A 22,860-nucleotide genomic window follows, 5' to 3' on the forward strand; every position below is an offset into this window, starting at 1 on the left:
TTTTCAAATTTGCACATTTTTTTGGACAAGGTAATGTGTTTAGCAACAATATCTAAGATGCATAAGTTTTAAGCTAAAATTAATCGTAACATATACGTTTTTGATCTTTTGCCCTGTGGAATTTTTCCCCCTCTGCAGGATTAATACAAAAACCTGGAACCTCTAAAAGCCCCTAATTTATATAAACATTTATGTTGCTTTTACATCAGCGGAATGTTCTAAGAAAAAGCTCAGAGTAATTGATGTTATTACCATGCATCTCCTGTCATTGCCTCACTAAATGCACAGGGACAGAGACTCACCTAAATGGCAGAGAGGAGCAGTGACCTCAGGAATGGTGGAAGTAAACACTGGAGCGTACTTTGCTAACGGTATGCATTTGAGTCAAATACAAATGTGAATAGGCACAGAGAAGGAATGCAGTAAAGAAGTGGGGAAAAAGGAACTAAGAGAAAGGCACAGGGGAGAAATAGAGAGGAAACGCTAATGAGATAAAAGAGAGCAATCATTTCTTCAAGTGATTGCATAGATGAGGGATAATTTATTATAAATGTGGGCTTAACTTCCTTTGACTTGGATGCATTAGCTTTGCCCCACAAGTGTTTCTCAATAGATCGCTAGAATTGCAATTTAGTCCCCCAGTATTATGCAAATGGAACTGCTGGCCAGCTCCTAATTCATAGATTGCACTCAATGTCCCCTCACCAAACCATTGTCCCATAATTAATGACTCATTCTCAGTTTTTCCCTCTATGGTTCTTGCTATTTACAGCTTAAACCTCAGAAAAAACCTAAGTAGAAAAAGAGTAAAGACAAAAACAAAATGGATTTACAGGAATCAAACTATCAAAATGAATAACCACTTTTAAATGTATAAATGGCACATAAAATGTATTAAATGATAAATGATAATGGACATAACATAAAATGTACTGATTGCTATAGAAATTAATAGTGTTAAAATGTCACTTATTTAAATGCAATGAACATCCCTGTTTATTAAACAAAACAGTAATTTAGCACAAATTAAGTTTAATAAGTAAGCTAAGCAAAAGTAATTACACCATCTGTGGTTTATATGGTTAGAATGCTCAAGGGACAGTGAAGATTGTTATTTGACATGTAGTCATTATGGTGGTATTGCTTTCTATTTGTAATGGTATCTTAAATTACAAAAATCACACACACATAAAAATTATTTGGCATATTTTTAAAGCATGTATAAGGGTGACATACCGATATCCATTTTATAATAATACATGTAAAAGGGGATAAGGATGTCAGTCTTACCACAGGTTTTTACAGTTACCTTATTCCTAAAATGCCACCTTTCTACCTAAATACTTTACATTCATCAAGCCTGTGACAAAATTCAGGGATGTCTCCCATTCTTTGCGGATTGTCATGTTATATATATCTCATATACAGGTACTATATTGTTGAAGTAACAAATGGTCCAAGCAGTAATCAATTCTTCCCCTCTATGATAAGAAAATACCATATTGGACACATAGGCATACAAAAATAAAGGCTGTGTCTTTATTTACGCACACTTGACAGGAATGCAGATGGAAAGCCACGTCTAAAAGCACATCCACCCATCCACATATCTGCCAATTCATTTTTCAGTCCACCAATCTGCCCCATCCATATATCTATTCCAGTCTTTCTCGAAGTGTGGTACGTGTACCACTAGTGGCACGCGGGAAAGCTCCAATTTTTTTTAAATACCAGAAAAAACCAGAAAACGTGTCCCCAAGTGTGAGTCCTTTAAAAAGAGTAGCCTTTCCTTATCGCCAGCGGTCGCTGCCACTACGAAGTGCTAGTGGGCTTGTTTCCCTGCAAAGGCGGCACAGCGCTGTCACGCTGATGGTAAAAACACGGCCCTTTTCCGTCGTGCCACCATCCCAGCCACCATTGATGAGTTGGAGGCCCCAGGGAGGATTGGTAGGGGTGCGGGAGGCGGTGAATAGGGAACTATCCCCTGGATGGCGAAGCTCCTGGTAGCCAGGAGAATGCAATCCGCTTCTTCTGCAAGTGAGTGGTAATCCTTCGCGGCCAGCAGTGGGGAGTTGGCGACGCCAGCTCATACCAGCAACTGTTGGAAGAAGACGTGAGTGAAGAGGAATCTGCCGTCATCCGTTCCTAGCAAGGACAGCATGCTCTCCATGAGCTCGAGTGCAGTACCATCACCCAGGCCCGAGAGGGAGAGGAATTTCTTGGCCATTCTGTTTCAGAGAGGGAGTAGCGCGACAGCAGCAGCACCTTGAGAGCGGTGTATTTCCCTTGGGTGGGAGGGTCCTGGAGGAGGGTCATCACATGCCGGGTGGAAAGTGTATCCAGCAAGGCCACCACATGATGGTATTTCGTGTTGTCAGCTGAAACGCCACGAAGGGCAAACTGAGTTTCGACGTGCACGAACCATGAAGGAGGGTCATGAAGCCAAAAATCCTACAGCTTAACCGCCACAGCAAAAATTTAAACGTACAGCTCTGCTATCACTTCCAACATAAATGAAGACAGAAAACTAAACAGCAGTGACATTTGTAGGGTTACTGAAGTTGGGCGAGCTGATCTGTAATGATGTGCTGTGTGGTGGCTAGCTACACAGCTATGGTTAGCATAATATAAACACTGAAGCTGGAAGATGAACAAATGTAACTGCATGGCAAGATGCTGTTAACGGACCAAACTTCAGTCAGGAGAACAACTGCAGTCATTAATATACTGCTTCATGGCTGTAGTTACATTGTAAGGTTTTAAAAACTGAGCTTTAAAATGTATAGTGATGATAAAAACCGAGAGAAGCCAACAGGGATCACTGACTTTTTTAGGGGCTTGTTCTGAGTAAATACAACAAAATATAAAGCATTAAAACATGTTAAAAATACAACAGGAGTAGTTTGGACCCAGAAGCAGGTTTCATCAGGTCATCACTTAAAGATTGGATATCCCAACTGTTGTGAATGTTTTAATGCAGTACAGTTGTTATTATTATCACATCTTGTTTATGACAGTTAAGATAAATAACATTCATATAAGAAATAAAATTGTCTCGTGTAAACTGTATGTGGTGTTAAATAGGCCTATACTGCTGTACTTTAATGTCGGTCATAAGGGTGGCACTTCAAGAGCCATATATTTTATGAGGTGGTACTCATTGAGAAAAGTTTGAGGATTGAACAGATCAGTGGTTCTCAATCAAAGTTACTTTTGAATTAGGGTCAAAGACCAGAGATCCAACCTAGTCAGTCCTGATCATGTAAAAGGTCCCTGAAACGAAAGTATCTTTTACACCCAACAATACTTGCAATACACTGAATCTACTTCAAAACAAGGTAGAAAAACTGAGATGTCAAATTGACTGTACCTTAAAAACACACCAGCAAACAGAAAAATGCTGCAAGAAGAGCATTTTTAAGTTTAGTCCAGTTTGGGTTGTTTGGTTTGTTATTAGGTCCCTTTTCATGCCCTGGTCTTCTCTCTGTGTCCTTTTTGTCTGGTTCTTGCCACTGTGTGTCCTCCCCAGCATCACCTCCTATGGGTGCCTTCCTGTGAAGAGCACACACAGGAACACTTGTCTTCATGTTGCCTAGTTGTCTGTTTCTCCATTTAATTCTCTGTGTGCTCTCTCATCCCGCTGTTTATGTTCTTTGGCTGTTTTAGTTTTCTTATCTATTCTGTAGGTTTCTGTTGTCTTGCATTTTGTATACTTCGTGTTTTACCTTGACAGTCACTTGTTCGGTTTGTACTATATTTCTCTGTGCTTCCCCTGTCTCTTCAGTTGATTGTGTTCAGCCGTGTACCCCAGGTGTTTCCTCTCTGCCCTGAATCCATCTGGTTTGGTGTTGTTCCTCATTCTTGGCTGTGTATTCTGTTTGTGAGTTTACTTCCTAGTTTTTCCCAGTTGTATTCATTCCTTCCAGTTAAGTTCTGCCTGCCCGAGTCTGCATTTTGGGTCCAATCTCTTTCCCTCTTTACGACAAAGTTAACAGTTTTGAATAGATAGATTTGAATAGTGGGGATAGGTTAATTGGATAATCCAAATTTCCACTAGGTCTGAATGTGCGAGTGAACGTGAGTGCGAATGGTTGTCTGTCCCTGTGTGTTGGCCCTGTGACAGACTGGCGACCTGTCCAGGGTGTACCCTGCCTCTCGCCCTATGACAGCTGGGATAGGCTCCAGCGCCCCCCGCGACCCTGAAAAGGATAAGCGGAAGCGAATGGATGGATGGATGGAGATTTGAATAGATTAGTCAGAGATTTAGTCTGAGATTTCAGATTACACAATAGATATAAAATCAGTTTGTGTCTAGAGTAACACATTTTTCGATCTTCATAACTGAGATAACAAGTGACAGAACAACACCATACCCCCAAGTTTTATACCTAGTTGCTCATTTTCTGAAGCACTAATTCCTGAAGTCAATTCAACATTTTGGTTAAACCCTTGAAAGTCAGCAGTTTGATCACATCTCAATTGTTTGAACACCACTTTACTGTGGTGATGTTCATAGGCAAAATTAGAAAAACTTTGTTGTTCTTCAAATAACTATGTTACTGTCTATATATTTGTGTATATTTGTTTAGGGTAACCAGCAATCTTTCCATGAATAAGGTTGTGAAAGGAGCCTTTAGAAAAATGCAAGTAAGTTTTTTGGGTCTGCTAGTTTTCTTCTCCAGAAAATCTAGAGAAGGTGGTCAAGAATTCAGAAACGGGTCAAATCAGCTTTAAATCTCTTTGCAACACAGGGTAACACCTGGTGGGGAGTCTTTGATCCAATTGTGTAAAAGGCACTTCTGAGCAATTAAAATAAACTTCTGAAGATGTTTGTAGTCTCATGCAGGGATATACAATTCCCTTGAGAGAATGCCCAAGAGGAAATCAGCAAGTTCTTTTTCTTACATTTCGTCCTAAATATTCCCCCAATTTCCTTTGAATTAACTACTTTAAAAATAGATTGCACCCCAAAAAGTAGTGGAAATATTTTCCACTATCAGTGTGGCATTTAGGAGCGAGGAAATGTTACCATTTGTGCATAGTAAGATGGGATAATATATTTGAACATTTTATATAGATAATCGCACGCATCACAATCGCAAATACATATGCACAAGAATTAACCTATCAACAGTCAGTGTCAGAGGGCTGCAATATAGATGAGCATATCTGATCAAACTAGGAAAGGTTATGCAAATAGGATCACTGTAATTAAACCAAATTCATGCATAAAACATTGAGCTACCTTACTCTCTCTCTGTCTCTCTCTGTGTGTGTGTGTGTGTGTGTTTGCAGAAAGTCTGCCTCCCTGCTGCTTCATATCCTTGGGACAAAAAAATGGGTGGGGCCATTATTCCTGACACTGCATATAATATTGAGATGTTAGATAAAGCATTGTATGCTTTATCTAACATCTAAAAAAAAAAACCCTCAAAACACACAGGATGTGTACACATACTTGTTTAAATACTATCTAAAGTGAAAAGAGTTTCTATTTTTTTTCTCTTCTAAACCAACATTGACGATAAAAGCAGAGCTCAAGCACTTTCATGTAGATAAGTGACTCAGCAGCATGATTATTCTTCTGAAACATAAAAAAGGCTTGGAAGCAAAAGTAAATGCAAATGTATTTAGACAGATAGATAGATAATTAAATAGATAATCTTAGACTACAGATCATCAAATTTCATACAAAAAATAAAACAGATTATTATTGTATGGCTGGGGCACTTGCTTACAGACTTCACTATTCTCTGGCTGTCTATGTGACTCACTGTAATTATGCTTATCCTCTGTTGGGGTGACGCCCACCCACAAAACTCCATTTGGCCCTGAAATCTTTCTGGATCCTGATTCAGTTGTCATGGAAACAAGGAGAACGCCAGGCACGTGGTTGTGCCTTTAAATCCAATTAATATGCAGTCTGACTTATCTGTTTTTCTTAGAATGGGGTGTATGTCTTGGGTGACAGGGTGAATGGGGTCTGGTAGTTGGTGTAAAAAGAAAAGTTGGACAGGGGAGATTAATTATTCTTTATTCTGATTTTGGGGTGTGAAAGTGAGAATGTGTGCTTAAATGGTGTAAGGACAACTGGAGGATCAATTCATGTTATTGTGAGTGATGGGTAAAGATATGAGAATGAAGGGACACAAGATAATTCACAGAGCTCTCACAATTTTCTATGATATATGTCTATCAACTAGCACTACACATTATCCTTTCTTATTAGACACAATGTAAGGGTCCTTCAGGTGCAAGAGAGGCCTTGATCTTACAAGGGGGGCCCTGACACCACGAGCGCGCAAAGATGAGGAAAGAGAAAGAAAAGTAGAAGAATAAAAAAATGAACATAAGGAGGAGTGAGAATATGTGAAAAGGAGAAGTGATGCAAAAGAAATAGGAGTGGAGCCAGGTGACAGCCTTGTAGAAGCAGCCAGCTGGAGAGAGCCAAACACTGAAACCAATTAATTCCCTCCACATGTTTTGAGACAAAAGTCTGCACTTGACCCTGCTCAGAGCTGAGGAAAAAGCAGGAAGGGTGTAGACACCAAGGGGGGTGCAGGTTGTGGCGACAAACAGTGCACTATAGAAGTACGAGGATTAAGGAGCTAGAAGAGAGCAATTGAGAAGGGAGCTAGAAAAGAGTGACACAGACAGTGTATGTAAGGGGAGTGAGACAAGATGAGTGTAGGAAAATATACAGCATGTAGAAAGATTCATACAAAAAGGAATAGGGATTATGAGACAGCTTATTTCATATATATATATATATATATATATATATATATATATATATATATATATATATATATATATATATATATATATTTTTTTTTTTTGTTCATTTGTTTTTTGTTTTGGAATATACTGATCCTTGGTTTGCATTTAGTGCACTTTTATGTTCATTTGTAAGTCTGTACAGCAATATGGTTTAAAGTAATTGTTTGTGCACGTCAACCTCGGAACTTAGACATATTATCTCTTGGCTGCTAGACTGCAATTTACAATGGTGCTTTCATAAAGACACACCTTAACATCTTTATGAAAGCACAGACAGAGTCTTCACATTTTTTTAGAAGAGAGTAAATATAATAAGCTCAGCGATCATTTAGGAATGTACTGGACCATGACAAAAAGTCAACTGTAGTTTGCACAACACTATTTAGAAAAAGGGTGTACAAAGCCTTGGGTATGATCATGTTTTTTAATGATTACAAGATAAAACTTAAGACAAAACTGTTTTTAAACAGTGTGCATTTTACAGGATCTTGGTAGCTAATAAGCAAAAGTTGATATGACTTACTATAAATGTGTTGAATTTAAAAAAGTTAACAAATTTGTTTCATTTTCATTTTTGCATCTTTTTTTTTACCTTTAGGGTGAAACTGCTGCTCCAGTGTATAAAGTGACATTAGAAAAGGAAGGTATTTTTTCTGTTAATTATTGGTAAATAATGCACACCAGAAATCTACTCGAATTACACAGAAATATGCGATGCTTATTGGATTAACAAAGAATCTACTTAGCTGGACTTTTAATGTTTTAAGCAGTTAATTACATATTACACAGACTTTGCAAAACAATTAATGAAAGAGTTATATCTATATTACAAATAATGCCTGAACAGGCTCAGGCGGAAGCGATGTCTATTTATATGCCTGGCCTATATTCTTATTATTAAAGCTACCCTACCTTCCAAGTAGAAAAAAGAAATAACATCAACAAACAGTTAAAAAAGAATATTCTCACATGTAACATTCAAAAATATATTTGTTGAGCATTCTATTGAAGACCACAAATAAATATTTAACGCAAAGTAAACACTATATTTACTTAAAATAGGGATACTGAGAAAACTTGTGCACATATTTTTGTACTATGCAATACTGATTCATTATATATTGCCTTATTTTATGACAATATATAATGTGGTTTTATACTGTAATAAGATATTGCGTTGTGTTAGCATCTTAAATAGCTTTAAAAAAATGAAAATATATTTTTCAATGCTATTTATGTCATTTTTTGCATGACAACAAATGTCCCGGTGGATAAGAAGAAATAATTAGAGCATATGGATATGTCCACAAACAATTGCAAACCAAGCCAAAATGTTGGTGAAACCATAAAAAGTGTTATGTATATGACTCTGTCCCTTAAAGTAAACATTGTGGCTGCAGTGGTAAAGCCTATGGCGACTACTTGGATGCACAGTAAGAGTGTAGGGCACACCCACTGATGTCTGCTCTTCAACACAAATGACAAAGAGATTTGTGCATTCTACTGAAACTATGCCGTCCCTTTGTTACTTATCACATGTCAGTCATTGGTGACACAGTCTTTTAATCCCACTTAACCTTATCTAAATGTGGGTGGTACTTCTACAGAAAGCAAACAACGGTCACTGCCTCTAGGATTCCTGTCTTTTTAGGCTCATTATAGACTGTTTGTCAAATCATCATTTTTCATATTTTAAACTTGAAGTGTAAACACTAATGACGTGTCAAAATTTAAACTCTAATTCTGTCCTAAAGAACTGCTATTAAAAAGGACCAGACAATTCTAAAACAAAATAATGTTTGCAATAATTTTTTTCCTCCTCTTCTTCTTAAATTTGATTTCAGTTTTGAAATCCTGTGTGAAATGAAATAATATATATCTTATATTTGGAAAGGAGAAAGACCATAAAAACAGATCATTTGAAAATATAAGTGATCTTTTTGGACCCAAAGTCAAAGGGCATAAGGGCAGTTTCAGCTAGCAATGCTTTGTCTTCTCTTTGGCGCATTCAAAGCCAGGGAGAGAAAAAAGACAAAATGATTGGAAGAGAAAATCCTATCATTTGATTGTCTGACTACATCACTCCACCTCCACATGTTCAACACCCCATGATAGGAACATCTCTCTGGGACAATAGAGTGAAACAAGTACTTGAGCGGGGGAGGCAATCTGGAGCTAGAGATGTCATTAGGGAGGACCTGAGAGCAAGCAATTGAGCAGAGTGCTTCCCTGGAGAGTTGGTTCTTTCATTGATATTCCCTCTGAACATTCCTCGTCATCTTTCTTCCTTTCTTGCTTGCTTCTATCGAATATATGGTATCTTCTCAGGTTTAACAAATATATGAAGCTATTTTTATGCAAATTGTTTCTTTTTGAAAACTGAGTCTGCTTTGCTGGAATTCTCATCTGCACACTCGTGATACAGTTCTGTTAATTGTCCTTGTGGAGTCATCTAATCAAATTAATTATTTTGCATTTTGTACTTTCATACCTACTACAACAATAACAGTAAAAAAAAAACAAACAAAACAAAAACTTCTTAAACAAATAATAATTTCAGATATTTCTTGTGGGACGCTCAGTCAACATGACACTTAGTTATACAACTCTCCAAATAGGGAGACTTATGCTTTAATTTCAGATATTTAGTTTTCTTCTTGGTACTTTTTTTTTCTTCTTTTTTTTGAGAATATGCCTCTTCACTACATTAACATTGTACATTGAAAAATTTGGTGTCTTGATCAATCGACTATACTGTGTGTAACATATCTGTAATGAAATTGGTCTGAAGTGTCATGGCATAAACTCCAAAGGAAGCACCATGTTCCTGTCATTCAATTGAAGATTCGTCTAACCTTTTTCACAATCTATCAAATAGAGTCAGAATCAAATTTTTTGTTTGTTTGTTTTTATTATGATGAAAAATAAATCATGTGTAATAATATTTACAACCAAACCAAACAATTGTCAGCAATTTTACATACCATCTTCAACTGTGAAAGCAAATCCATCTTTCAAAAACACTGGGAGACGCTGTAAAATGTAAATAAATAAAATAATCTCATAAAACCCTTTCTATTTACTATAGAACATAGAAACATATCAAATGTTTAAACTGAAACTTTACTATTTCATGAAAAATATTACCTTATTTTGAATATTGCAGCAGTGAAAAGTCTAAAAAAAAAATTCTACAAATTTCAGAATAATGCTCCTCAAAATTGAGAAGTCTTTGAATATCTCATTATCTGGAGTACATAATATTATTAAAAGATTCAGAGAATCTGGAGAAATCTCTGTGCACCAGGACATCAATACTGGATGCCCATGAGTTTCAGGCGCTAAGGTGAAAATGTATTTAAGGCATGATTCTGTCATGCCTTTTTAAATACATGGCATGCAGTGGGCTAAGAAACAATTCCTGAAATCACTGTCTATGAACACAGTTGGCTGTGCCATCTATAAATGTGGTAAAGCATGTTATGCAAAGAAGTCATATGTGAACATGGTCGAGAAACCTCCTCTTCTCTGGGTCATAGCTTATTTAAAATGGACTGAGGCAAATTGTAAAACTGTTCTGTGGTCAAACAAATTGAATTTTGTTTTTGGAAACATGGATTTGGTATCCAGACTAAAGAGGAGAGGGTCCATTCAGAGAGGAGATGCACCATCCAGCTTGTTATCAGCATTCGTTACGAAGTCAGCATCTCTGATGGTATGGTGGAACATTAGTGCCTTAAACTGACAGCTTACACATCTGGAAAGGCACTATCTATGATGTAAGGTGTATAAAGTTTTTAGAGCAACAAATGTACCTATCCAAAGTATATCTTTTTCAGTAAAGCATATCTCTTATGGTATTTTTCAGCAAGACAATGGTAAACTGCATATGGCATTACAACAGCAACGGCCTGCCTGCAAACTGCCTGGGCACATCGTGAAATAAAAGATATGGCAAAGAAGACACAGGACTATTGAGCAGCTAGAATTCTTTATCAGATAGGAATGGGACAATATTCTTATCCCTAAAGTCCAGTTACTAGTCTGCTCAGTTCATGGATTATTATTGTAGAATTCTTGCTGCTGTTTTTGATGATGATGATGATGACGTTGATGAACGGTTTATATAAAAATGTAAATATGAAACAGATACATCTCTTTAACATATCCTTCAATTGGATATATTGACATTTGACAAGACTGTGTATAACAGTAAGCAAACTTACAAAAAAATCCCAAACAATTATTATTTCAGCAGGATGGTCATCAAACGTTTCTCAACAAACCTCAGCATAGGAAAATAAATGGTAAATGGTCTGTATTTGTATAGCTCTTTGCTTGGTCCTAAGGACCCCAAAGCGCTTTACACTATACAGGGAGTGCAGAATTATTAGGCAAATGAGTATTTTGTCCACATCAACCTCTTCATGCATGTTGTCTTACTCCAAGCTGTATAGGCTCGAAAGCCTACTACCAATTAAGCATATTAGGTGATGTGCATCTCTGTAATGAGAAGGGGTGTGGTCTAATGACATCAACACCCTATATCAGGTGTGCATAATTATTAGGCAACGTCCTTTCCTTTGGCAAAATGGGTCAAAAGAAGGACTTGACAGGCTCAGAAAAGTCAAAAATAGTGAGATATCTTGCAGAGGGATGCAGCAGTCTCAAAATTGCAAAGCTTCTGAAGCGTGATCATCGACCAATCAAGCGTTTCATTCAAAATAGTCAACAGGGTCGCAAGAAGTGTGTGGAAAAACCAAGGTGCAAAATAACTGCCCATGAACTGAGAAAAGTCAAGCGTGCAGCTGCCAAGATGCCACTTGCCACCAGTTTGGCCATATTTCAGAGCTGCAACATCACTGGAGTGCCAAAAAGCACAAGGTGTGCAATACTCAGAGACATGGCCAAGGTAAGAAAGGCTGAAAGACGACCACCACTGAACAAGACACACAAGCTGAAACGTCAAGACTGGGCCAAGAAATATCTCAAGACTGATTTTTCTAAGGTTTTATGGACTGATGAAATGAGAGTGAGTCTTGATGGGCCAGATGGATGGGCCTGTGGCTGGATTGGTAAAGGGCAGAGAGCTCCAGTCCGACTCAGACGCCAGCAAGGTGGAGGTGGAGTACTGGTTTGGGCTGGTATCATCAAAGATGAGCTTGTGGGGCCTTTTCGGGTTGAGGATGGAGTCAAGCTCAACTCCCAGTCCTACTGCCAGTTTCTGGAAGACACCTTCTTCAAGCAGTGGTACAGGAAGAAGTCTGCATCCTTCAAGAAAAACATGATTTTCATGCAGGACAATGCTCCATCACACGCGTCCAAGTACTCCACAGCGTGGCTGGCAAGAAAGGGTATAAAAGAAGTAAAACTAATGACATGGCCACCTTGTTCACCTGATCTGAACCCCATTGAGAACCTGTGGTCCATCATCAAATGTGAGATTTACAAGGAGGGAAAACAGTACACCTCTCTGAACAGTGTCTGGGAGGCTGTGGTTGCTGCTGCACGCAATGTTGATGGTGAACAGATCAAAACACTGACAGAATCCATGGATGGCAGGCTTTTGAGTGTCCTTGCAAAGAAAGGCGGCTATATTGGTCGCTGATTTGTTTTTGTTTTGTTTTTGAATGTCAGAAATGTATATTTGTGAATGTGGAAATGTTATATTGGTTTCACTGGTAAAAATAAATGATTGAAATGGGTATATATTTGTCTTTTGTTAAGTTGCCTAATAATTATGCACAGTAATAGTCACCTGCACACACAGATATCCCCCTAAAATAGCTAAAACTAAAAACAAACTAACAACTACTTCCAAAAACATTCAGCTTTGATATTAATGAGTTTTTTGGGTTCATTGAGAACATGGTTGTTGTTCAATAATAAAATTATTCCTCAAAAATACAACTTGCCTAATAATTCTGCACTCCCTGTACACAATCATCCACCCATTCACACACTCGTGATGGCAAGCTACAGTGTAGCCACAGCCACCCTGGGGTGCACTGACAGAGGCGAGGCTGCCGGACACTGGCACCACTAGGCCCTCTGACCACCACCAGTAGGCAACGGGTGAAGTGTCTTGCCCAAAGACACAACGACTGAGACTGTCGGAGCCGGGGCTCGAACCGGCAATCTTCCGATTACAAGACGAACGCCAAACTCTTGAGCCACGATCGCCACCACCAAAATAATAGATTTTCTTATACAGACTGGATCTATTTTCACTCCTGGACTTCTAGATGTGTTTTCATATTGCAGAATGATCCCTAATTATTCTGCATTTTTTTATTCTATGTATCTGCGAGTGCCCTGCCCAGGGTGTACACTCTCACCCTCTATAATTGCTGGGATAGGCTCCAGTCCCCCTGCATCCCTTCTGAAAGCTGATGGAAGGATGGAAAAAAAGTTGGGTTTACTACAGCCGATTCAATTTTCAATTCAATTCAATTCAATTTTATTTATATAGCGCCAAATCACAACAAAAGTCACCTCAAGGCGCTTCATAAATACAGAGACAAACCCAACAATCATATGACCCCCTATGAGCAAGCACTTTGGCGACAGTGGGAAGGAAAAACTCCCTTTTAACAGGAAGAAACCTCCGGCAGAACCAGGCTCAGGGAGGGGCGGCCATCTGCTGCGACCGGTTGGGGTGATCATAGTTTAAAGATATAAGGCCTCCCAAACGTTTATGTGTAATGGGATGGAAGGATGGTACGTAAACATTGTGATTCCAGGAAGAAAAAAACATCTCACACTTTGTGAGGTAGAAGTTGATGATACTGTAAACAATCCATGACAGACCCAACCACATCTCAACGCTTTTCAGCACACTTTATTATGGTTGCTTGTTTACACGCTGCTGCAGCTTTTCAGCCGCCAACCGAACACACACCAACAAGAATATAGCTCAGGACCCAGTACAGACTTTTAAGCTGTTGAGGCGTGATTGTGGATGCTGCTCAGGTGTGTCCGTCCACCTACCCTGCAGACCAAGCCAGAAACGAGGTTTCTGTAAGGCAGAGTAAATTGATGTAATCGAGTAATGTTTAATAATAACAGTTCTTCCTGGTGCAGATGTGGATACTGTATTGTTCTTTCTTTGTGATTTTTCATGTTTTTTGCCAATTTTTAGTTTGTTGCTTGTCTGTTTAGGAGCAGACACGGTCTCTAAGGGCATGGGGGCTCTGGGGGTGATAACAGGAGGGGAGAAACTGCAGAGAGGCTTGTAAGACTGCAACTTTGCTTCCTGGCCTCAACTCTGGATAGTCACGTTTTAAGGGGTTTAATAAATTTGGCCAGATTTCTAGAAATGAGAGCTGCTCCATCCAAAGAGTTATGGATGCCATCTCTCCTAACAAGACTGGGTTTCCGCCAGAAAGTTTCCCAATTATCTATAAAGCCCACATTGTTTTCTGGACACCAATCAAATAGCCAGTAATCTCAAGAGACCATGTGGCTAAACATGGCACTCCTGGTCCGATTGGGAAGGGGATCAGAGAAAACTACAGAGTCTATCATTGTTTTGGCAAAGTTACACACCAATTCAATTTCAGTTTTAGTGATCTTCGATTGACGTAGCCAGGTGTCACTACTGCCAAACTGAATTATAATTTTACTGAATTTACCTTTATCCTTAGCCAGCAGTTTTCAGTTTCCCTCAATGTCACCTGCTTTGACCCTTGGAGACAATTGACCATGGTTAGGGTTAGGGTGTCTCTGGCTTTACATGTCTGAAAACAGAATCACCGATTACCAGAGTTTGATCCCCAGCAGGTGTGTCACCACGTGGGGAAAATGTCTCAGACAGATAAGACTATGCTTCCTCCTTACCGTCACCTAGCCATATTGCTTTCCTGGCCGTTGGGGACAATTTGCCAGGGGAGAGCTAACGCTACTTTCGGGTTAGCTTAGTGGGGGCCTGGTTAGCTTCAGGTTTTTCAAGGGTCCGAAGCCGAGTCTCCAATTCAGTTCCAGAGCTGCCTTTGAGGCCAAGAGCCTTGTCACAGCTGGTTGCATTAGATAGTACCTGCAGCCCATTCTGTTTACTTACTCTAGGTAGTCCATCTCTTTCAATTGTGCCATCAGCTCCCAACACAATGTTTATATTGTCAAGGAAACCAGAAAAGTAGCTGTTACATGAGGGAAGCTAGACTATAGAAAAGGATCAACCGAGCAGCAGGAGTAGATAACTACTCCTTTGTATAAGAAGGAACAGGAGGAGCACTTCCCAAACCTTATAACATGACCTCCATCAGGCTACTTCTGCACATATTTCTGAACAACAGGTGAGAGACAGACTCTGTGAGGGTGGCATGAAGGCCTGCCATCAGTTAATGGGACCTGTTCACAGCCTAACACTGTGCTACTCAAACACAGAATTGGCAGAGACACTGTACTGTATGTATACTTTATGTTGTTTAAAATGTCATCTAGCATGACTTGTTTGGGAAACACAACAAATAATGGCACACATGGATGTGCCATGCTGCAGGAGCTGGAGTATCTCTGGAACCTCAGAGGGTGGAAGAAAAATCAGTCAGGAGGTAGAAGGAGCAATGATCTGTAGCCACCACCTGGTAAACCGTTCCATTTTGGGAGTTGCCTTGTTATTGCCTGTCCAATGCACATGTTGTCACTTTTTAATTCAATTCAATTTAGTTCAATTCAATTTAGATAGTGCCAAATTACAACAGCAATTACCTTAAGGCACTTTAAAGCACTATCGCAAGGTATAGATCCTTCAATATTACAGAGAAAAAAACCCAAATCAAAGGAACCTTCTTTTGAGTAAGTACTTGGTGGGAAGGAAAAATTCCCTTCTGACAAGAAGAAGTCTCCAGCAGTATCAGGTTGAGGTAATAGGGGAAAAAAATCACACTGTATAACTTATATCAATGTCAATCTGCCCAATTTGACAGAGCCAAAGAGTGAAAGCCATGGTCTGTCTGGTTAGGCACCAGATGCTTGCCATCCAGATTAAACACCTGGTTAGACAATATATTTCTAGTGAATTTATTTGGATTTAGAAGCATGAAATTAAAAGACTTTCCTACAGTGTGTGTTATCTGGCTTCATGTATCGATAAAGAAAAGAGGACCTCCCATTTATATGAACAAATTGGAGTCTATAAGGGATGGAGCTGTATAGTTCCTTTGATTTGTTAGTCTGTTTGCCTAATGATTCTGTTTATCGGTTCCATTTGCACTTGCACTATAACCAGCTGATTTCAGTTCATGTCATCGAGGACGAAAATAGAGGTGTTGTCTACAGCAGGAATATGTACAGTATTTGAATTTTTATTGCACAAAAGGACAAGTGCATTATGGTAAAATGGAAACTGCATCGAGGACAGACACAACAGCATTATACAGTGGGGCAAAAAAGTATTTAGTCAGCCACCGATTGTGCAAGTTCCCCCACTTAAAATGATGACAGAGGTCAGTAATTTGCACCAAAGGTACACTTCAACTGTGAGAGACAGAATGTGAAAAAAAAATCCATGAATCCACATGGTAGGATTTGTAAAGAATTTATTCGTAAATCAGGGTGGAAAATAAGTATTTGGTCACCTCAAACAAGGAAAATCTCTGGCTCTCACAGACCTGTAACGTCTTCTGTAAGAAGCTTTTCTGTCCCCCACTCGTTACCTGTATGAATGGCACCTGTTTGAACCCATCATCTGTATAAAAGACACCTGTCCACAGCCTCAAACAGTCAGACTCCAAACTCCGCCATGGCCAAGACCAAAGAGCTTTCGAAGGACACCAGGAAAAGTATTGTAGACCTGCACCAGACTGGGAAGAGTGAATCTACAATAGACAAGCAGCTTGGTGTGAAAAAATCAACTGTGGGAGCAATCATCAGAAAATGGAAGACATACAAGACCACTGATAATCTCCCACGATCTGGGGCTCCACGCAAGATCTCATCCCGTGGGGTCAAAATGATCATGAGAACGGTGAGCAAAGATCCCAGAACCACACGGGGGACCTGGTGAATGACCTGCAGAGAGCTGGGACCAAAGTAACAAAGGTCACCATCAGTAACACACTACAACGGCAGGGAATCAAATCCCGCAGTGCCAGACGTGTTCCGCTGCTGAAGCCAGCGCATGTCCAGGCCCGTCTGAAGTTTGCCAGAGAGCACATGGATGATACAGCAGAGGATTGGGAGAATGTCATGTGGTCAGATGAAACCAAAGTAGAACTTTTTGGTATAAACTCAACTCGTCGTGTTTGGAGGAAGAAGAATACTGAGTTGCATCCCAAGAACACCATACCTACTGTGAAGCATGGGGGTGGAAACATCATGCTATGGGGCTGTTTTTCTGCCAAGGGGACAGGACGACTGATCCGTGTTAAGGACAGAATGAATGGGGCCATGTATCGTGAGATTTTGAGCCAAAACCTCCTTCCATCAGTGAGAACTTTGAAGATGAAAGGAGGCTGGGTCTTCCAACATGACAATGATCCAAAACACACCGCCCGGGCAACAAAGGAGTGGCTCCGTAAGAAGCATTTGAAAGTACTGGAGTGGCCTAGCCAGTCTCCAGACCTCAACCCCATAGAAAATCTGTGGCGGGAGTTGAAAGTCCGTGTTGCTCGGCGACAGCCCCAAAACATCACTGCTCTCGAGAAGATCTGCATGGAGGAATACCAAAATACCAGATACTGTGTGTGCAAACCTGGTAAAGACCTATAGTAAACGTTTGACCTCTGTTATTGCCAACAAAGGTTATGTTACAAAGTATTGAGTTGTATTTTTGTTATTGACCAAATACTTATTTTCCACCCTGATTTACGAATAAATTCTTTACAAATCCTACCATGTGGATTCATGGATTTTTTTTTCACATTCTGTCTCTCACAGTTGAAGTGTACCTCTGGTGCAAATTACTGACCTCTGTCATCATTTTAGGTGGGGGAACTTGCACAATCGGTGGCTGACTAAATACTTTTTTGCCCCACTGTACTTCTAGGAGAACTCCAGCTCTTTGCAAACATCTGCACAGACACCATGCTAATACAAGGCATGTCATCAGATATGGCAGCCTGACAGAATGGTACAATAGTACAATCAGGCTGCCAGCTAATAGCATCACGATAAATAGCATATTTGCAATGGCAGACCTGAACTATGTCTGTTTCTTTTGCAGTTAGGATGTAGTTTGTAGCTAAAAGCCAAAGGAGCTGCACAAGAAATTAATGCATAAAGGCAGACAGAAAATATGTCATGTAATGGGAAAATAAGATTGTGGACAAAGAAATAATGCAAATCTGTAGTTACGTTAATGAACAACATGTATGTGGAGTGACAGTCACCTTCAAGGGAGGCAGACACCTGGTATTTGACATGGATTTGTATGAAACTAAGCAAAGTTACAAGAACAACATTTATTATTTGAACATGATTTTTCATTCTTTAAACAACTCATAGTCATGATCACAGTAAGCATATATAACAATGGGTGAGTATATGAAAATGCAGATTGAACCTACTTTGAGACACATACCTATGCTTTAAGGTAAGTCCTTGGTAGAATATGTTTCCAGTTTTTCATGTATTTTATATTATATATATATTTAATGTAGTACTGGTAAAGAACAAGAAAATTAAAAACCGAGACAAAAATCAGTTTTGCACAAATTTTATTCTTGTTGGGAATTTTTTCCCTTAAATCTTCTCCAAAAATTGTGTAAGTGTTCAAAACATTTAATCAATATCTTTTAAACTAGTTTATAGTCAAATAGTTATGGCAACTAGGAAATTCTGAATTATTACATGACATCCCATGATGTTTTCAGAATAGAGAAATACAGTAAGTGAGGTTGTCTGGTTGGGTCCGTGACAAAAAGTTCTGTTGTATGCACAGCACTGTTATGAAAAAGGGAGTCACCTGGTATTTGACAAGGGTGTATATGAAATTAAGCAAAGTTACAGGAATAACATTTATTATTTGAACATAAATTTTCATTCTTTAAACAACTGTCAGTCACATGATCACTGTGTAAACATATATAATAATGGCTCAGTTTGTGAAAATGCAGATTGAACCTACTATGAGACTCCTACCTACAACTAAAGGTAATTCCTTGGTAGAATAGGATGATATGAGTTTTTCCATGTATTTTGTAAAATATATCTATATAGATATATATAGATATATATTACCAGAAACAAAAAAAAAGAAAAAAAAGAAAAAAGAAAAAAAACCAAAGGGAAAAAAAACAAAAAAAGTACTTAACTTAAACGTGACAGTAATATCATTAATAACCTTCAATTGTCAAACTAATATATTTTTGGAAATATTCTACCTTATCAAGGCTTAATTACTGTTATAATTTAAAAATTGACAATTGTATTTAAAAAATTACTCTAAAAGAAATTTCAAATCGCAAACCATTAAAAAAATATTGTACATCTGTCAAATCCTCTACTCCAGATTAAATATGATAAACTTTACCTGAAATAATGTTTTCTTTTCTCTATAGGATGTTGACTACGGCTGGAATATTTGTCTTGTTGTCTATTCTAGGAAAGCTGAGTGGAAATTTGGGTGAGATTAAAAAATGTATCTAAGAAATATAATAAGTAAACGTGAATTCATTACAATTCTAGGACTTGGTTAATTTAACAAACGAAAAGATAGTAAAAGTAAATAACTGATTTGAAGAATTCATATTTAATTATATATTTTAATTAGATCAGTGAAAAAGTGTTTTCAAAAAGATTATAAGAAAAATTCAATTAAAGAAGCTGACTGTAGATATTTTGGTGAAATGACTTACACCACTGTTAATTACATTTGGTAATTCTGTGCATCTTTCTATCTTTTAAATATCAAGGTGAAAATGTTGCCAGACTTGGACAAGTGAGTCAATCTTCAAAGTATGGGAATGCCAAACCCGAAAATGCCATTGATGGGAATCGTGCCAGCAACTTCAACCAGGGATCCTGTGCCTGTACAAATAACAACTTGAATCCATGGTGGAGACTTGACCTTTTGAAAACATATAAAATCAACACTGTGACTATCACCAACAGACAAGACTGTTGCCCTGAGAGGATCAATGGAGCTGAGATCCGCATTGGAAATTCACTTAATGACAATGGCAATGCGAATCCCAGGTAAATGAGCTATTCATCTTATACTTGATTCAAATTTTGTCATAACTGTCATATATGTGGCAATCATTAATTAAAATTGTAATAGATTTCTACTTCTACTTCTGTTTTTCTAGAGTTAAGTTAATTAGGCAATAAAGAGCAGCACCTTGATTATCTGAAATTGACATTTATACAAACTTTTACTTTAGATTAATCTTATGTTACTTGTTAATCTGTTTCCTTGTCATTTGTTTTCAGGTGTGCTGTAATCTCATCCATCGCTGCTGGGGCATCACAAACCTTTGCATGCAATGGAATGGAAGGTCGCTACATAAACATCGTTATTCCTGGGAGAACAGAATACCTGACACTTTGTGAGGTGGAAGTTGATGGTACACTTTCAGGTAAATCTTGTCCAATTCTTCTCGTGTGTTCCACGTTTAATGAACACATAATGGTTTTTGGAGTTCTTCTTATCATATTAATGCTAATATTTGCAACTTTTCAGAGACTAATGTTGCCAGACTTGGACAAGTGAGTCAGTCTTCAACGTATGGGAATGCCAAACCCGAAAATGCCATTGATGGGAATCGTGCCAGCAACTACAACCAGGGATCCTGTGCCTGTACAAACAACAACTTGAATCCATGGTGGAGACTTGACCTTTTGAAGACATATAAAATCAACACTGTGACTATCACCAACAGACAAGACTGTTGCCCTGAGAGGATCAATGGAGCTGAGATCCGCATTGGAAATTCACTTAATGACAATGGCAATGCGAATCCCAGGTAAATGAGCTATTCATCTTATACGTGATTCAAATTTTGTCATAACAGTCATATATGTGGGAATCATTACCTGTTAATCTGTTTCCTTGTCATTTGTTTTCAGATGTGCTGTAATCTCATCCATCGCTGCTGGGGCATCACAAACCTTTGCATGCAATGGAATGGAAGGTCGCTACATAAACATCATTATTCCTGGGAGAACAGAATACCTGACACTTTGTGAGGTGGAAGTTGATGGTACACTTTCAGGTAAATCTTGTCCAATTCTTCTTGTGTGTTCTGGGTTAAATGAACACATAATGGGTTTTGGAGTTCTTCTTATCACATTAATGCTAATATTTGCAACTTTTCAGAGACTAATGTTGCCAGACTTGGACAAGTGAGTCAATCTTCAAAGTATGGGAATGCCAAACCCGAAAATGCCATTGATGGGAATCGTGCCAGCAACTTCAACCAGGGATCCTGTGCCTGTACAAACAACGACTTGAATCCATGGTGGAGACTTGACCTTTTGAAAACATATAAAATCAACACTGTGACTATCACCAACAGACAAGACTGTTGCCCTGAGAGGATCAATGGAGCTGAGATCCGCATTGGAAATTCACTTAATGACAATGGCAATGCGAATCCCAGGTAAATGAGCTATTCATCTTATACTTGATTCAAATTTTGTCATAACTGTCATATATGTGGCAATCATTAATTAAAATTGTAATAGATTTCTACTTCTACTTCTGTTTTTCTAGAGTTAAGTTAATTAGGCAATAAAGAGCAGCACCTTGATTATCTGAAATTGACATTTATACAAACTTTTACTTTAGATTAATCTTATGTTACTTGTTAATCTGTTTCCTTGTCATTTGTTTTCAGGTGTGCTGTAATCTCATCCATCGCTGCTGGGGCATCACAAACCTTTGCATGCAATGGAATGGAAGGTCGCTACATAAACATCGTTATTCCTGGGAGAACAGAATACCTGACACTTTGTGAGGTGGAAGTTGATGGTACACTTTCAGGTAAATCTTGTCCAATTCTTCTCGTGTGTTCTGGGTTAAATGAACACATAATGGTTTTTGGAGTACTTCTTATCATATTAATGCTAATATTTGCAACTTTTCAGAGACTAATGTTGCCAGACTTGGACAAGTGGCTCAGTCTTCAACGTATGGGAATGCCAAACCCGAAAATGCCATTGATGGGAATCGTGCCAGCAACTACAACCAGGGATCCTGTGCCTGTACAAACAACAACTTGAATCCATGGTGGAGACTTGACCTTTTGAAAACATATAAAATCAACACTGTGACTATCACCAACAGACAAGACTGTTGCCCTGAAAGGATCAATGGAGCTGAGATCCGCATTGGAAATTCACTTAATGACAATGGCAATGCGAATCCCAGGTAAATGAGCTATTCATCTTATACTTGATTCAAATTTTGTCATAACCATCATATATGTGGCAATCATTAATTATAATTGTAATAGATTTCTACTTCTATCTCTGTTTTTTTTAGAGTTAAGTTCATCAGGCAATAAAGAGCAGCACCTTGATTATATGAAATTGACATTTATACAAACTTTTACTTTAGATTAATCTTATGTTACTTGTTAATCTTTTTTCTTGTCATTTGTTTTCAGATGTGCTGTAATCTCATCCATCGCTGCTGGGGCATCACAAACCTTTGCATGCAATGGAATGGAAGGTCGCTACATAAACATCGTTATTCCTGGGAGAACAGAATACCTGACACTTTGTGAGGTGGAAGTTGATGGTACACAACTCGATTCTTACAATGAATCTGAGTGTAGCTGGGTCTAAACAAAAGAATTTAGTCTTGTAGTATTCCTTAAGTTTTAAAGTAGGTGTGTGACAATAAGGGTCATTTAGTTAGATCAATCACTTTTTACTGAATGCTTCCATTCATATATGACTTCATAAATAAATTTTGCCTTTATCTGTTGTATCACATGTAATATTTTACAAAACATATTACACTTTCTGTTTCTTTTCCATGCACATGTTTAAACTCCAAATAAATATTGGTGCAGCACACGTTTGAAGAGTCATTCGTTTCCGTTCCAGAGACATAGTTGAAAGGTTAGAATCCTTTGCTCTACCCATCAGTCAATCAATCAATCCTTAGAGAACCACCATTCTGTCGTTCCC

General features: G+C 38.4%; 1 protein-coding gene across 1 annotated transcript; it reads left to right on the forward strand.

Annotated features, from left to right (window-relative positions):
* The first annotated feature begins 21,568 nt into the window (after positions 1-21,568).
* On the forward strand, positions 21,569-22,860 carry LOC309716450 (fucolectin-like). Its single transcript, XM_082550248.1, has 3 exons — positions 21,569-21,706; positions 21,811-22,093; positions 22,332-22,860. Exons 1-3 carry the CDS (start codon positions 21,619-21,621, stop codon positions 22,510-22,512), a joined length of 552 nt encoding a protein of 183 aa, XP_082406374.1. The 5' UTR covers positions 21,569-21,618; the 3' UTR covers positions 22,513-22,860.

Source organism: Aulonocara stuartgranti (assembly GCF_965226115.1).
Source record: "Aulonocara stuartgranti genome assembly, chromosome: 11".
Classification (NCBI taxonomy): domain Eukaryota; kingdom Metazoa; phylum Chordata; class Actinopteri; order Cichliformes; family Cichlidae; genus Aulonocara; species Aulonocara stuartgranti.

Coding starts and splice junctions, on each gene's coding strand:
- LOC309716450 (XM_082550248.1), top strand. CDS start 21,619: ATGGAAGGTCGCTACATAAACATCGTTATTCCTGGGAGAACAGAATAC. Junction 21,707..21,810: donor AGTTGATGGTACACTTTCAG/GTAAATCTTGTC, acceptor GCAACTTTTCAG/AGACTAATGTTGCCAGACTT. Junction 22,094..22,331: donor AATGGCAATGCGAATCCCAG/GTAAATGAGCTA, acceptor ATTTGTTTTCAG/ATGTGCTGTAATCTCATCCA.